Source organism: Ambystoma mexicanum, chromosome 4q (genome assembly GCF_040938575.1).
Source record: "Ambystoma mexicanum isolate Mex_15411 chromosome 4q, UKY_AmexF1_1, whole genome shotgun sequence".
Lineage (NCBI taxonomy): Eukaryota > Metazoa > Chordata > Amphibia > Caudata > Ambystomatidae > Ambystoma > Ambystoma mexicanum.
The window spans coordinates 582555073-582569161 of NC_090928.1; the positions used below are offsets into that span (position 1 = coordinate 582555073).

At 44.8% G+C, this 14089-nt stretch overlaps 1 protein-coding gene across 4 annotated transcripts in view; it reads left to right on the plus strand.

Annotated features, from left to right (window-relative positions):
* The window catches only part of PLEKHG1 (pleckstrin homology and RhoGEF domain containing G1), a 360323-nt gene that overhangs the window by 197434 nt on the left and 148800 nt on the right, over positions 1 to 14089 (plus strand). For all 4 annotated transcript variants that reach the window (XM_069608126.1, XM_069608127.1, XM_069608128.1 and 1 more), the window contains exon 3: positions 4467 to 4567. In XM_069608126.1, coding sequence (XP_069464227.1) covers positions 4467 to 4567 — 101 coding nt within the window. The remainder of the gene's footprint in view (positions 1 to 4466; positions 4568 to 14089) is intronic.

The following is a 14089-nucleotide window of genomic DNA, read 5'->3' on the forward strand; positions in this document are numbered from 1 at the left end:
TGTAGCCCTGTTTATTTGTGAAAACACTGAGGGGTCTAGGGGTGTATAAATTGACTGTACATACTGTAAAGTTAGTCAATATTTCAGAAGCTTATCTGCTTCTGGAATTAGAGATTTGATTAAATAAGTACAGTGGTGTATATAATGAGAGATTACGGACTCCTCTATCTAATGTGTAAGCACAGAATGGAAGCTAAAATCATACCTCGCTTTGTCGATATCCAGAAAAATGTCATGGAAGTCATTCCCTGGTTACACCATCAAGCAGATCCTGTTATTGGCACTGAACCACTCAAGATAAAGTGGAAAAGGTCAGAACTGCTACCAATTTTCCCACCTTTAAGTCGCCCATTGAAAATGACAAATGTACATGTTTACACATTAGTACAATAGAAATGCCATTATAGGGAATCATTGCTTTAAACTAGCGTGCCTCAGGTTATTAAAAAGGACTTTATTAAATACAAAATTGTGCCCACCTGATTTTGGGTGGGTGGAAAATTCCTAACTAGTTGTCGCCTGATTAAAGCACTCTACAAGAGGACAAACCTGATCCCAGTGTCTTGTACTCCCTTTCTGCCTTAATATGAAATTTAGATATTTCAAGTGGGGCGATTTACTCTTTATTTTTGGAAGTTGAGGGTATTTTTTTATTTTTCAAAAAGGGTAATTTTCATTCTAAATGGGGGAATTTGTTCAAGTGCATAAACAGGATTATTTTGACCTGTACATTCATGATCAGCATTAGAATATTGTAACGATGGTTGTTCATCAACAGTGGGGCCAGAACCAGGCCTCAACTCTCAATATAAAGCCTGCTCCTGTTTCATGACCAATTTTGTCTTTCCCTTTGAGACATTCATGCCGCCTGGCCTCCTTCCTAAGCCACAGAACTTTAGGGTCAAGCTACCTGCCTTTTCTCATCCCATTCGTTCTTTCTTTGAAGTCAAGGGTAGTGCGTAATTTCATTTTTTCCACTGCAGCACAGTCTCCATTCCCTGTGCTCTCCCTAAACCTCCGGCCGCCTTCCATTGTTCCTCTTTTGTTTCTCTGCCATCCGCTAGATCGCTCTTCACCTGCTCCCCATTGCTTGTCTGTTATTTGCTTCCCGCCCCACCGGCCACATCAGTGTCTCCCTGCAGTATTTGCTGGTTCCTGCAAAGTTGAGTTGTCCCATTTATTTTCTTTTCGACTTTGCCTGGGTTGGCAGGCAGTAACGATTGTTATTCACCTCTACCCTCAACGCGGGAGCGACTGATGGCACCCTTTGCCACCCAGCACCCAGTGCTGGGATGCCTCATTGTGATGTTGGAAGTGGGGCAGCATTTGAAGAATCTTTTCTAGCAATCTGGGGTAAAAAGTGGAAATGATGTAAAGATGTCAAGAGATGGGGGCCATCTATTGGAAAAACTAGCTCGCCATCATCCCATCTGGCCAATTAAAACCACAACAAGGAAGTCTTGTTGAAGCAAGAAACTCTCCGACTAGCATGCAATTTGAGGTGGGGTTTTTTTCTGACAAAGTATGTCACAAAATGTCACGAGATGGCCAAGAGTCCAGCTATTCTTAACTGATGTCAGAAAATAGAAAATAGGATTGAGTAACGCAATTCTAGTTAGATGGCTAAGGTGCCAGAAGTAGAGAGTAGGGAATGTTATCTTGCATTGAAATAGTAAATCCTGCTTCTGCTATTGTCGTACCCTTGTAGCGCTGGTGATCTTATTGTGTGATTGGTGACTCCTGAACTATGGTAGGAAGTTCTGATTTATCTTAAGGTTTGTTTGGCGACTGTCCTGGCAACGGCTCGGAAACTTCTCTAGCAGGAAAGGTGGGTTTAGCAAATTAAGAGCAAGTCTATTTTAAGCATGCCATGTAGACCAAGGGGTAGTGAGGCCCCATGCTCGTATCTCTCCTTTTACTGCCGTTTATTCCTACCATCACTACCGCCACTCACCCATGCCACTCTCGCATTCCTCCCACTAGCCTTAAATTTTGCTCTCGTTTTCAAACTGTCTTTTCCCCTTCCACCCTCCCCTTTTCTCAAATGGCTACATTGCAGGAAGGAGGAGGGTGACTGCCTGGGAGCCCCACTCATTTCTCGAAGTTCAGCTCTAGGAGTTCTGGTAGACTCGCACATATGGTCTGAGGGGGAGAAAGAAGGCTCCCTGTGATATGAAATCCCCCTACCCCCTTTTGTCCTTTCTTGGTGTGCAGGGTATCGGGCAGAGAGACTTGACTCTGGCCTGACCCTGCCTTGCATGGGTGCTATGCTAACTGGGGCATTCTGGGCCAGGCTTTTGCCAGATGACTGTTAGGCAATCCGGACTAGAAAGAGAATCCCTATACATCAAACGTAGTGCCTCTTAAAAGCTTGACGCCCGCACAGGAGGCCTGATGCCGAAACATTGCCCCATCAATGGGGGCCCTTGGCATGGTGGCAAAGAGCAACTTTGCTTAGTGTTTCAAACCTGCTGGCACCAGCCCTTTGTGGGGGAAGAAGGTGTGTATGGACTAGCCGTTGTCCAGAGATTCCAGTAAAGAATCCTTCACTCCACAAATCTGAAAGAAAGATGGCCATGTACTTTTTCCCCAAACTTCATCAAACTATGTCTTGGAGACCATGCTAGTTAGAATAATAGTTCTCAGAGTGGTGCCAAATCTCTCAAATCTAGTGCTAGTGTACACACCGTAGTATATGGCAATCTTGTGCACTGCCTTTGGTTATAAATTGAATTGTTTCCTGATTCAAAACGTTTCCACCCGCTGCTCAGATTATTTTCTGCTTCCATGCACCAGCTGGGAAATGGGCACCAGGAAAGGGAGTGTTTTGGTGTTTTTTAATAGCTGTTGTAATCCTAGGGGTAGAAATGTGGTTCTATGTCATTTTTCCCCGCTTTCTGAAGGTCGCTCATATAAAAGACTGATTTATTTTTTTTGTTCGGTCAATTTTGCACAGCCCTCAAAGCAGGACTGAGGGGGGGTTTACCCTCCCTCCACCCTTTTGCCCGCCCTGCGTACACACTTTTTCACGCACACCGACACACATGCACACACATTCATGCACTTACCAGGCACGCCTGTGGCCAGTCCTCACCGTCTCGCCCTGCCCGTCAGCCCCTGCGCACACTCGGCAGGGGCGTGATAGTTTGATTTAGAAAGACCGCTCGTCGTACGGTCACAGAACAGCCACTCTAAATCGAATATTTTTCCTGTCAAGAAAATAAAAAAGGTCATTTGTCTGCTAACTTGACCATGTCCCCTGTTAGCCAATAAAAAAAGGTTACGCTTTTTCGAGAAGTTCAGATGGGCCACTATGTTGCCCGGGCTATGTAGAAAGGTTGATGGAACACAATATTAAACTGACTATAGCCCTCTCGCCCCACCCCAACATCAGATAAGCCGCCATATGGTGCTTTCTCCTAAGTATTAGGAAGGAAGCTGTGGCAATAGCACAGCTTACATGGTGGGATTTTGGAACGTTTATTGTGGTCTGATTTGCCCTACGTTGACCTGCATCCTTCCCTTGGCTATCTCTCACACTCTACATAAACCTACATTCAGTGTTTTAGTGCCACCTTAACAAATACCAAACATTTTGCAACTGTGTAAACATGGGCCCAGTAAGGCTAGAATATTTTACAAATGGTGAAAGGAGTGCCGGGAATATGTGCAACTATTACCACCGTGGTCTGAATCTCATTTCTAGGTCGGTGCATGCCGGCTCCCCAATTCTGAAATCAAACCGGAAATGATCAGAGATTGCAGGTGGGTGTCGGCCACTTGCACACATTCGATATTTAGTGTGCGTTTGGCAGGCCTACAGGGTTGAATTGGAGCCCAGCTCCGAAGAAGGAATTTACAATTACTGAACGCATAAAAAAAGCCTGACAGGTTGAAACAGGCGATTTATTGTTTCAAAGAAAGTGAAAAAATAAAACTCATCTGCAACGGGGCCCAGGTGTAGTAGCGTGGCTGGAAGCTCTGTATGTGGTTACGTTGCGTGCTGTAAACTTCCAAACTCTACCCGGAGCCGCTCCTGCTAGCTCTCTCGCTGTGGAGTGAAACCAAATGACTTCATATTGTCTCCTTGCACTTCTAGCAAATCCAGGTCGACGCATACAGAGAGTTCAGCATTGGCACCGACCAAATGCGCCGGTAACGTGGGGGGATAATTTCATGTAACATGTTGTTAATGGCATTATTATGTTGTCAATGTCGGAGAAGCTTTAATGCATTTGTGTCTGTACCGTCTTTGCAACCTTGTCCGCCACTCTGACTATTGGTTATTTACTTGATTTCAATGAACAGATGCGTATTGTGGCCTTTTAGAATGGAATAGCTGTGCACGGATTACTGTCATAATAACGCGAACCCGATAGGAGGGGCTCAGTTTGCACAATTAAAGATAGCCCATTGACTGAATAGTGGAAAGGCAGTTTCAAAACTTTCTTCTTTTTAATTCGCAGGATTACCTCGTTTGTATCAGCGACCAATCCCGGCTTTCTCTGGGGACCGAGGAGCGATCTGCCCTGTTTGGAAACATTCGAGATATCTACCTGTTCAATAGGTAAGATAATATTTGGTGACAGCATATCTCAAAGCGAGTCCCACGATTAGATGGAGGAAAGAAACTCATTTCCATGAGAGCCAGCCTTTTACACAATGAGAATGAAACCTAAACCCGAGAACTGGGCACACACACAACTCGTGCTGAGGTATGTGTCCCCAGTCCGCATCACTAACGGGTAAAAGGTTTCATCGAATGTAGGAGGTCAAGTCCATTTGTCAAAATTGTGTTTATTAAGTTAACCAACGTCCGTACTGAGGATAATACATGTATGTCTACATTGTATCTGTACTTCACATTCTTTTCAGTGTTTTAGGCTGGCTGACCTGTACAAGCCAGGGTACTTATGGTTTTAGATCTATTTTTCAAAGATGTCATTTACATTTTATCTAAAAAAATAAATAAATAAGTGGAAATACGTTAAAATAAATAAAAGGTTGGTGGGAGAGTGTGGCTAAGCACCAACTAAGATGGCAACCCTTCAATGATGCTCTGGGGCAAAATAAGACCTCCCCTTCCTGCCCCTCCCCCGCCAGCTCCTCCAAAAACCAATTGCCTGATGCAGTGTCGGTTGTAGTATCTTGATAAACTGTCCACATTGTTATGGGCAAAGGGCGGAGCCCGAGGGAAGGAGGGGAATAGGATGCAATGTGCAGGAGATGGGAGAGTGAGAAGGTGAACCGAGGAATAAGTATTTACCCTTACTCTGTGTCCGCGTCTTTCAGAGAGAGAGGGAGGCTGTGTGGGAACAGCCGCTGAGGTCCCAGGGACTCTGAGCCACAACACGTTGCAGATGAACCGCACTGCATTTTGACGACTGCTGAGAGTGGTGGAGGTGGATCAGCAAGACGGAGACACAGCAGATGCGTGCACTGTCGGAAAAGTATCCGAGTGCTGCATTGCTGCTGTGGAAGTGGAAGGCAGGCTTTGGGGAAGACTGTGTGGAAGACCCCAGAAAGAGCGACAGTTTTGGGTCAAGGAATTAACACACCCTTGTGAGGTGTGCGTTGTGTATGCGGACTGGGTCCATCCTCTGGCAATAACGGGCAGGCTACCCAAGAAAGTGATGACACAAAAGAAGGTACCAATGTCCTTGCAGAAATCAGGAAACACATTGTTACAGACAGGGAAGTAGGCTCATTTCCAGCAAAGTAAGTTAGGAACACTAGACATGGATGATGGTCTGCATTGGTCTGCAGGCACAGTGAGGGGCATCGATGAGAGGAAAACCGGCTAGGCACACCCACAAGGGGAGTGAGAGTGATTGAGGGGCACAGAGAGTGACCATGGGAGGGTGAGGGGCACAGAGAGTGACCATGGGAGGGTGAAGGGCACAGAAAGTGACCGTAGGAGAGTGAGGGGCACAAAATGAGAGAGAGAGAGAGAGAGAGAGACAGACAGACAGACAGACAGACAGTTCTCTGTCCACTTATAAGGCTATTGCTCCACCCCTGCGGAGCCCGCACACAGGGTCTTAGGAGGAAGGGGTCGGCCCATGATGAACACAGCTGTCCAAGTGACAGAAAGGGTGGAGATTCACAGGGGTAGGTTGACACATGCAGGCATAGCCCTCCACAGCTGTCCCAGGAAGGAGATGGAGTGATCAAGGAGGAAGGGGGCAGGGACATGACTAGTGGGCAAACCTCAAGAGACAACAGCAAAGTAAGGAGATTGCAGGGCTCCCCTCACCCACCCTTGTGGTGACAACAGCTGTTCTCATGAGTCCAGGGAGGAAGGGGGGGGGAATCAGAGTGTAGCATAGGGAAACCCCCTTGGGGGAGCAGGAAAGTCCAAGTGACACAGGGGAGTAGTTCGTCACAGGATGGGTGCACATGCAGACACTGGGGAGTGGAAGTGTTCTTCTGGCTGATGTGATTCACTGGCTGCAAAACTGTCAGCTTTTAGCTGTCCCTGGGGTGGGAACAATTTTGCATGTTGACAAATCTAGTGGGAATGTAATACATTGAAATGCAAGTGCAATCACATACATAGTGATATAAGAATACATTCGTGGAAATGAAAAATCATGCAATACATTAAAATGCACCATGTGACATGGCATACATTAAAATGCAAAATGTGATCTATATGAGAAACGCAGGTATCGAACCATAGAAGCAGCAGTGGAAAAAAAAGGCTGACCGCTGTGGAAGGGCGGCAATGATGGAGGGCACGGGCATACCTGTTGGATAGCGGCCATAGTAGCACAAGTTGATAAAGATTTATCGCAAAGGAGGCACATAGTATAATATGTGATTAGGAGTATGTCCAAAACAGAGCAAGGATACTCACAAGCCGTAAAAGAGGGCTCGGCTTGGTGGTGGTGATTAAAATCATGTTTATTTTATAAATTTCCTTTCATAGGCTCTGGGTTGCACCCGGGTCGCTGGCGTGTGACTGAGCAATTTATCATATTAATTTATTGTGCACTCAGCTTACATAGTGTTAATTTATTTTATCTTTTTAAATGTCCTTACATGACTGCAGCTTGCATTACATGGTGGCCTGGCCTCCTGGCTTCCACAGTGCCCGTTCCCACTGTAAGCCTGTCTTTATTTCAGACATCCACGCACCCTGCAGTCTGGCTTTGCTGCCCCTGGGCCCTCCATGCCGATTGGCTCCTGCTGATTAGATGTGTAATTAGACTTCTCCTTTCCGGAGTCACAGCGGACGGGCGCAGTGAAAGCGCCTCATCCCTGCCAAAGTTCCGCCAATGTCTGGCCTATCTGAGCTCATCCACACGTCAGATGGGCTCTGGCTGACTTCTGCGGTCAACACATTGACTTGCTACTCGCGTTAGGAGTTGGTCTGTGCTGCCCCACCCAGTACAGTGTTCCCCCCCTGGCTAATGTGCGAGATGGAATTACCAATAACGATCTCGGACCCAAATAACTTGACAGACTCAAAGAATATGGCAAAATACAAAACTGTTTGTAGTCCACACAGTCACAATAACAATTTGATTATACAAAGGCTTTATACCTCAATGTGAGTTAGCTATGACGTCATCCTACGTGGCAAACTGTAAAACCTATTCAAGGGAGGGATTGGTTAAGAGAACATATGTACCTATATATCATATAAGTATTAGTGTAATTTTGGATACCTCTTATCTGGTAGGCACGCCTTGAACTATCTCTAAATACGTAGAATACAGATTATAGCAGAGTAACAGCTGCAGATTGGCTTCAGCAACAATGTATAACACACTGCTACATAGACCCTTATGATTGGTTAGCTTTCTCTCCCAACATTGGGCTTTCGGCTCAGCAACACGTAAACAAAATGAAACTCTGATGCAGAGAACGACAGACTACTACCCAACCGCCCAATTAGTACATCATCTCTCATCAGTCAGACCCTAAGCCAGTGGTCTTCAAATGTTTTTGGCCTAGGCACCCCCTGAGCAAAGTTTGGGGAGGCCGGGCCCCCCCAAAAGTGCCAGATGGACAGTAAGTAGAAATCGCTATGAACTTTTGCGTGCCGTCACCGCACTCTGGTCCCAGTACAGACCCTGGGCTCTCCCCACCCTACTACCACCACTATCCCAGTGCTGCCGCCCATCCTGCTCCCACCACAGTCCCATAACACAAGCATGCACACATCCCTACACATTTAAATAAAAAATAAATCGCCATAAACGTACCTTCTGCAGGGGCCTGCGCGTGGTTGATAAAATGCCCCGCTCCAGGTTGCTCTGCCTGTATGTGCGAGGAGACGCAGGAGCACCCCCCTCGCACATAAATACATGCAGTGCCCCAGCTAGCATTTCCAATGAGCTATGCAAGGCTGGCAAAGCAAAACACCCCCAGCGTTGCATGGCTCAGTGATCATGTGCAGCTGGGGAACTGAACTGTCAAAGGCAAACCGTGTTTCCCTTTGACAGTTCAGCCAGCCCAGGAGCACTCCCTCAGCTGTAAAAAGCAGCTGAGGGAGTGCTCAGTGTTTCACTGGGCTGGCTCCTTGGCTCCTCCATAATGGGTGAAGGGCCAGTGGGTGGACGCCCCCTCACCCATTATGGATGAGCCGGAAGGCTTGGACTGGCCTATAGGGCAATAGGGCGATGACCGTACCAAAAATGCAAAATGCTAGTGTAGGCCAGTCAAAATGGGCCTCTTTTTTTGGCCAATGTGGGACAGTTTGAGGAGTTACTTCACTATGCAGCTAGTAGTTTTGACTATTGTTGCTGAATAAATATTCTTTAAATATCACCATTTGTTTACATTTGAACAAGAAACAACCCCTTGGCCACTATTCAAACAGTCTGTGACTAAAGGACTGAATATCCATTTGCAACTGCTGGCCATTTTTTCATTGGTGCCTAAGACCGTTTTATGGTCCAGTCTGACCATGTGAGCATCCCTTGCCCCTTCCCATTTCCTCCAATCTAAAATATAAAAACATTGATTTTTGTTATTTTTTACACTTCATGCTGGGCTCCGGCGCCCCCCCCCCCTGCCCCCCGGGATGTGACAGCGCCCCCCTGGGGGGGGCACGCCCCACAGTTTGAAGACACCTGCCCTAAGCCAATGTGTCTTCTTTGTAGTTTACCTTGCGGACTGTTCTCTGCTCTGGGAATTTAACCCCTTAAGTGTCTTATGTCTTTTTGCATAGACTTGATTAAAGCTCCGTGGTTAAGGGAGTGTAGGTACACCATTAGCTTCGTCTGGAGCTTAATGAATAGGCCTTGTTTTCAAGTTCTCATTCACGTGTGAGGAGACCACGATTTTGTCAATTTTGACCTTTTCTTTAGTGCTATTTTAATTCAATTAGCCTGGGTGTCATAACTCTTCTTGGCCTCTGGAGACTTGGTTGCTCTACCTCAAATAGGCTTTCTTCATCTTTGATTGTCCATTACTTGCAACTTTCAGATGTTTTCTTCTTTGCTTAATTTAAGAGAAATATGTCTTGCGTATATGGCTTATCCTCTTGATTCCCTTTGTGGCTTGCAATTATTTGTTGATGTGGCATCTTTGATCCCAGGCCATTAGATATTCTTTGTTCCTCACATGAAGCTGTTCTTCCAGCGTTTCGTAGCTCTGCAGCCCTGTTCTGTCTTTGAGGCAGCTTGATTGGTTTGAACACGCATCTGGAGTCAATATTTTCATCACGGCCGCTTTAGTCACATTATATTTTCTTCTGCAGCAAGCTTCTATATGTATCCTCTACCTTGCGCATCTGCGTATGTAAATTCCCTTTGTCTCTTTTCACTCATTTCTTTGATGCACATGATTTCTTCGTATTCGATTACATGTTTCTCTTATTACTTCAGTTAAATCTTTATTCTTTAAGTATTCTCATATTGTTTTATCTTTGTGTCTCCTCTTCATGACGTCACTCTGCTCTCGTGTGATTTTACCTATAGCTCTTCGATATCCAGTGGTGTATGCAGACATCCTTCCACCATGTCAGTGCAAGGGTACATTCAATATGGTTGTCGGAGTGCATACTGTCTCTCATATCTCCGATGTGGTATTGGGACAATACCTGGGGTCGCGTATAGTGCTTTCCTACTGCCGTTCCAGTACTGCTGTTCCAGTAAGACACAGGTTGTGGGCGACGGAACTATGGATGACGTGTACATCTGCTCCTCTACATTCCCCCCTCTGGTTGAGTCCTCAACCATGTCCTCCTCTTCAATCTTCTTAATCTTTTCTCCATACTTTGGTTTCTTTAGGATCTATACTTTTGTCACCCCCATCAGGTTGCCTGCATTCTTTGTGCTCATCCACACTCCAGGTCATGTGACGGCATTCTCCAGTCGGTTGATAGAATACCCAACGTCCTATATAGTTCTTAGGATCCTTTGGGTAATAAAACTTCATCCCTGGGTGTGCCAGCAAACGCTTCTTTATGTTCTCATGGGTGGTGTCTTCAGTCTGTGGTGTATGGTCACCATTCACATCAATCATTATCTTCATCCCAATAGCTTTCTTTGCTGTCTTCTTGCATTGTCCTATAATGATCCTTATAAGACAGAATCCTACCAATACAAACACTATTATTGCTCCAAGGAATGTAAAGCCATTCGCCAAGCAAGTTGGAATCCAGGAAAATAGGGACAAAAACCAGCATAGTCAGGTGTGTATGTGCAACAGGAAGGCCCAATCTTGGCACACACGCCACCTTCCAGTGTTGTAATCAAGTCCAGCACATACCGGTTCCAGAGTGTCATGAGCCTGATGGCCCTAAATTCTTCTCAAATCGCATTGAATCCGTTGTCATATTTATAGTTTGTAACCGCTCCCACCTGGTTATCTGCAACCACTTGGCGTTCACTGTGGTCTGTATTCCTGCATAAATACAGCTGTTAATATCACTGCTGTCTTGCTCAATAGTTTATGCTCGGCTGGAATATCATCATAGGCTTTTATCAATTTTGCTGAGAAATAGTTCTCTTTAGCCAAAGGAGGTTAAGCAACCTCTTCTTTCTCTGATGTGCATCCATTTTCGGAATGTCCTCAATATGAAAATCACTTTGGGGGATCACCAATGTAGGAGCATGTATGACCACAATATAACATATCCCTTCCCAATTTTGGGCAGCTGCATGTAAGCTCTGGATCCACAGGCCCAATAGTGGTCCATCTGCACAGCAGTTCCTCCACTCATTCCTGTAAGTTCAATTTTCTGCTTACAGTCCTCGTTTTATCCCACTTTAGTCGATACTGCATTTCTGAAGCATAGTGTGACGGTCTTCATCAGTAATATAGATACAGGTCCTGCTTCATTCTGACCCATGTTAGTAGTTTTGCATACTTGGCCCGTGTTTTCAAGCATTCTGGTGCTGTCATCAACAAATATGTACTGCAGGCCATCATTCCATCTTCCCACCCTGTGCTGGTTGCTACTCGTCCATATATCAGCATGTGAGGTCTTTCCCAGCATCTTAACAAATCCTGATGTTGCCCATGCATCTGCACATCTGAGTATTTTTTGCTCGACAATCCTTATCTGGTCTCAAGTCATACCACTGATGGAATACAGAAGTATCCTACTCATCCAACCTCTGTCCTTTTCCATTTGCTGTGTTTTTATATATTCCTCTTCATATGGAAATATCTTTCTTGACCTCCATCTTAAGGTTGCCCATCTTCCTTCTAATTGTCCTCTTCTGGTGCATGCTGCGAAGTGAGTTAGACATCTTACCTGTTGTTTAGTTATTTCTCCTCCAATTAATGTTCTGGCTTATGCCTTGGCATAAGGGTTGAGAGAACACATGTAGCAGCTTTCATTTGATGTTTCCTCTCCACCCCTTTCATGTGTTTATACCACATGTTATTCTTTAAGTGGGGCGAATTAACAAGATATGTATTTATATCTTCATGATCTTCACCAGCATTACTTAAGTTGAACAATTTGTTTTGCAAAATCAGGGAAAATTTGTTGGGGATAATAAGCGATGTTTCATTGTCAATCACTGTACCTGCTTTTTTAATCATTATGTGTCTAAATGCCATAATAATAAGAAAGAAAAGACAAATAATTGTGCAAAATGAAGTTACAATTCGTATTCCAAAGAAACTGATCTATTTTCCTGTTGGTAGTGAGTCTTACATTTTGGAACATTCCCATTATTTTAATTCAATATATAATTTTGGTGTTTCTTGTAAATCATGCTTTTATATCAAAAACTGCAGAATGATCGCAATAATGATCCTGAAAATAATGACTGTTTTTAGGGTTGCCAAGAAATATCACAATGTCCATCTGTTGTCTTACCAGAGCTGGATAAGACTGTTATTTTGTTGCAAAGTGTGTAATGTTATTATCATTGGCAGCATAAGAGGTGTGATGCACTCTTTTTCTTGGATCCGGTACATTAGTGCATTGTTTCATGCTCATATCTAAAATAGTTCTGGACCCGATTCAAATGTTATTCATCGTCCTTCTCCTTTGCCTTGAAAAGTTCCTTAAGGATTCAAAGTGTCCTTATTTCGACAAATCTTTGTCTTTGGTCTTTGCAGCAGATCTTGTCATCATCCGTGGAGTTTCTTCTCTTGCTGGACTTTCATCGGCTGCAGGAGGGGTCAAGGTTTCTCCTTTGTACAGCGTTGTGCAGGTGCAGCCAGGCTCATCTTCCTTGCAGCTTGACAACTGTGGGAGTAATTTCTTCTACTATGTAGGGTCCTTCAAAGCAGGGTTTATTCCAGGTGCGGACAAAACTTCGTACCAGCACCTGGTCCCCTGGATACAAACTTTGTTGCTTCAATAGATTGTTGGGATCAACTGTTCGGCTGTCTTCTTCAATCCTCTTTGAACCCTCCCTCCGGTTCTTGATCTGTTGAGAAATAAGAGTCATATTTGTCAAGTAATCATGCTTTTCATCACTACACTGTGGGCATCAGTTTTTACCCTAGTAGGAGGAGCAATGGGGTATTCTCATATGGCGTCCAATCACCAACTCACGAGGAATCCGGTGGTGATCTGAGCCAGGTTGGTTTCTCAGTGCAAATAGTGCAAGGAGTAAGCAATGTAACCACCCCTTCTTTAACGTAATTTTGATTTTAGCTATCCTCTCTTCAAAGAGTCTGTTTAAACGCTCACAAAGGCCATCCACCTCTAGGTGATAGGCAGAAGAAAAGGTCTGCTTTGTGCCTAATAATGGAGTAACCTACTCAGTTAGTTCATTTACAAGATGTGGTCCATTGTCAGATCACAGGACTTCATACACACCCCATCTTGGAAATAACTCGCGTACGTGAAACTTGCCAGCACATGTGGCATCGGGGTGCGTACATGGACCTGCCTCAATCCGTCTGGAAAAAGGTCATACTACTACCAACATGTACCTATAACCATTACATGTCTGCAACATATCCACATAATCTATATGTAGATGCTGAAAAGGGCCATTGGGCATAGGGCTTGCTCCTCTCACTGTCTGCAAAGTGTTCCCTGCTGCACATTTCTGGCGCGCGATGCTGTTTACAATAATCTCTGTCACGTGTTCCAATACGTTTGGTGAAAACCAATCTTCTGCAATCATAGAAAGCAAGACTCTTGCATTTTGTGTGCAGGATAGTGAAGCTGCTCCAGTGCCAGCCACCTTCAATAATGATACAGGCATAACTGACTTTCCAGTGCAATCCTGTCTCCATATAGCCTCAGTGGGGGATGAAGAACACCTCGGTTTCCTTCATAAATCTTTCTCTTCTTGTGAGGCTCGACCTTGTAACTCCATTAACTGGACAATAGACAACATATTGAAACCCTCCTTCCCCATCATGTACCGTCCTGACATTGTTTTATACTTTTTACTTCAAAATCAGAAATATTTGGGAAATATGCTGCCCTTTTGGCTTCCAAACCATGAGAAATCAAGTCTACCCTCTTAGTATGGGATGTGCATTTCACCAAAATGATAGCCAGTGGGAGCCTCAATGCCTGTAAACTTATCCAACAGGGATGCACGTTGCACTGGTGTGCCGTCTGCACAGAGAAAACCCCTCCTTTTCTAACGTGACAATCCTACCTGTACAGTTGATGTCACGTAGGCGGAGTCAGAGTACACCGTCACTT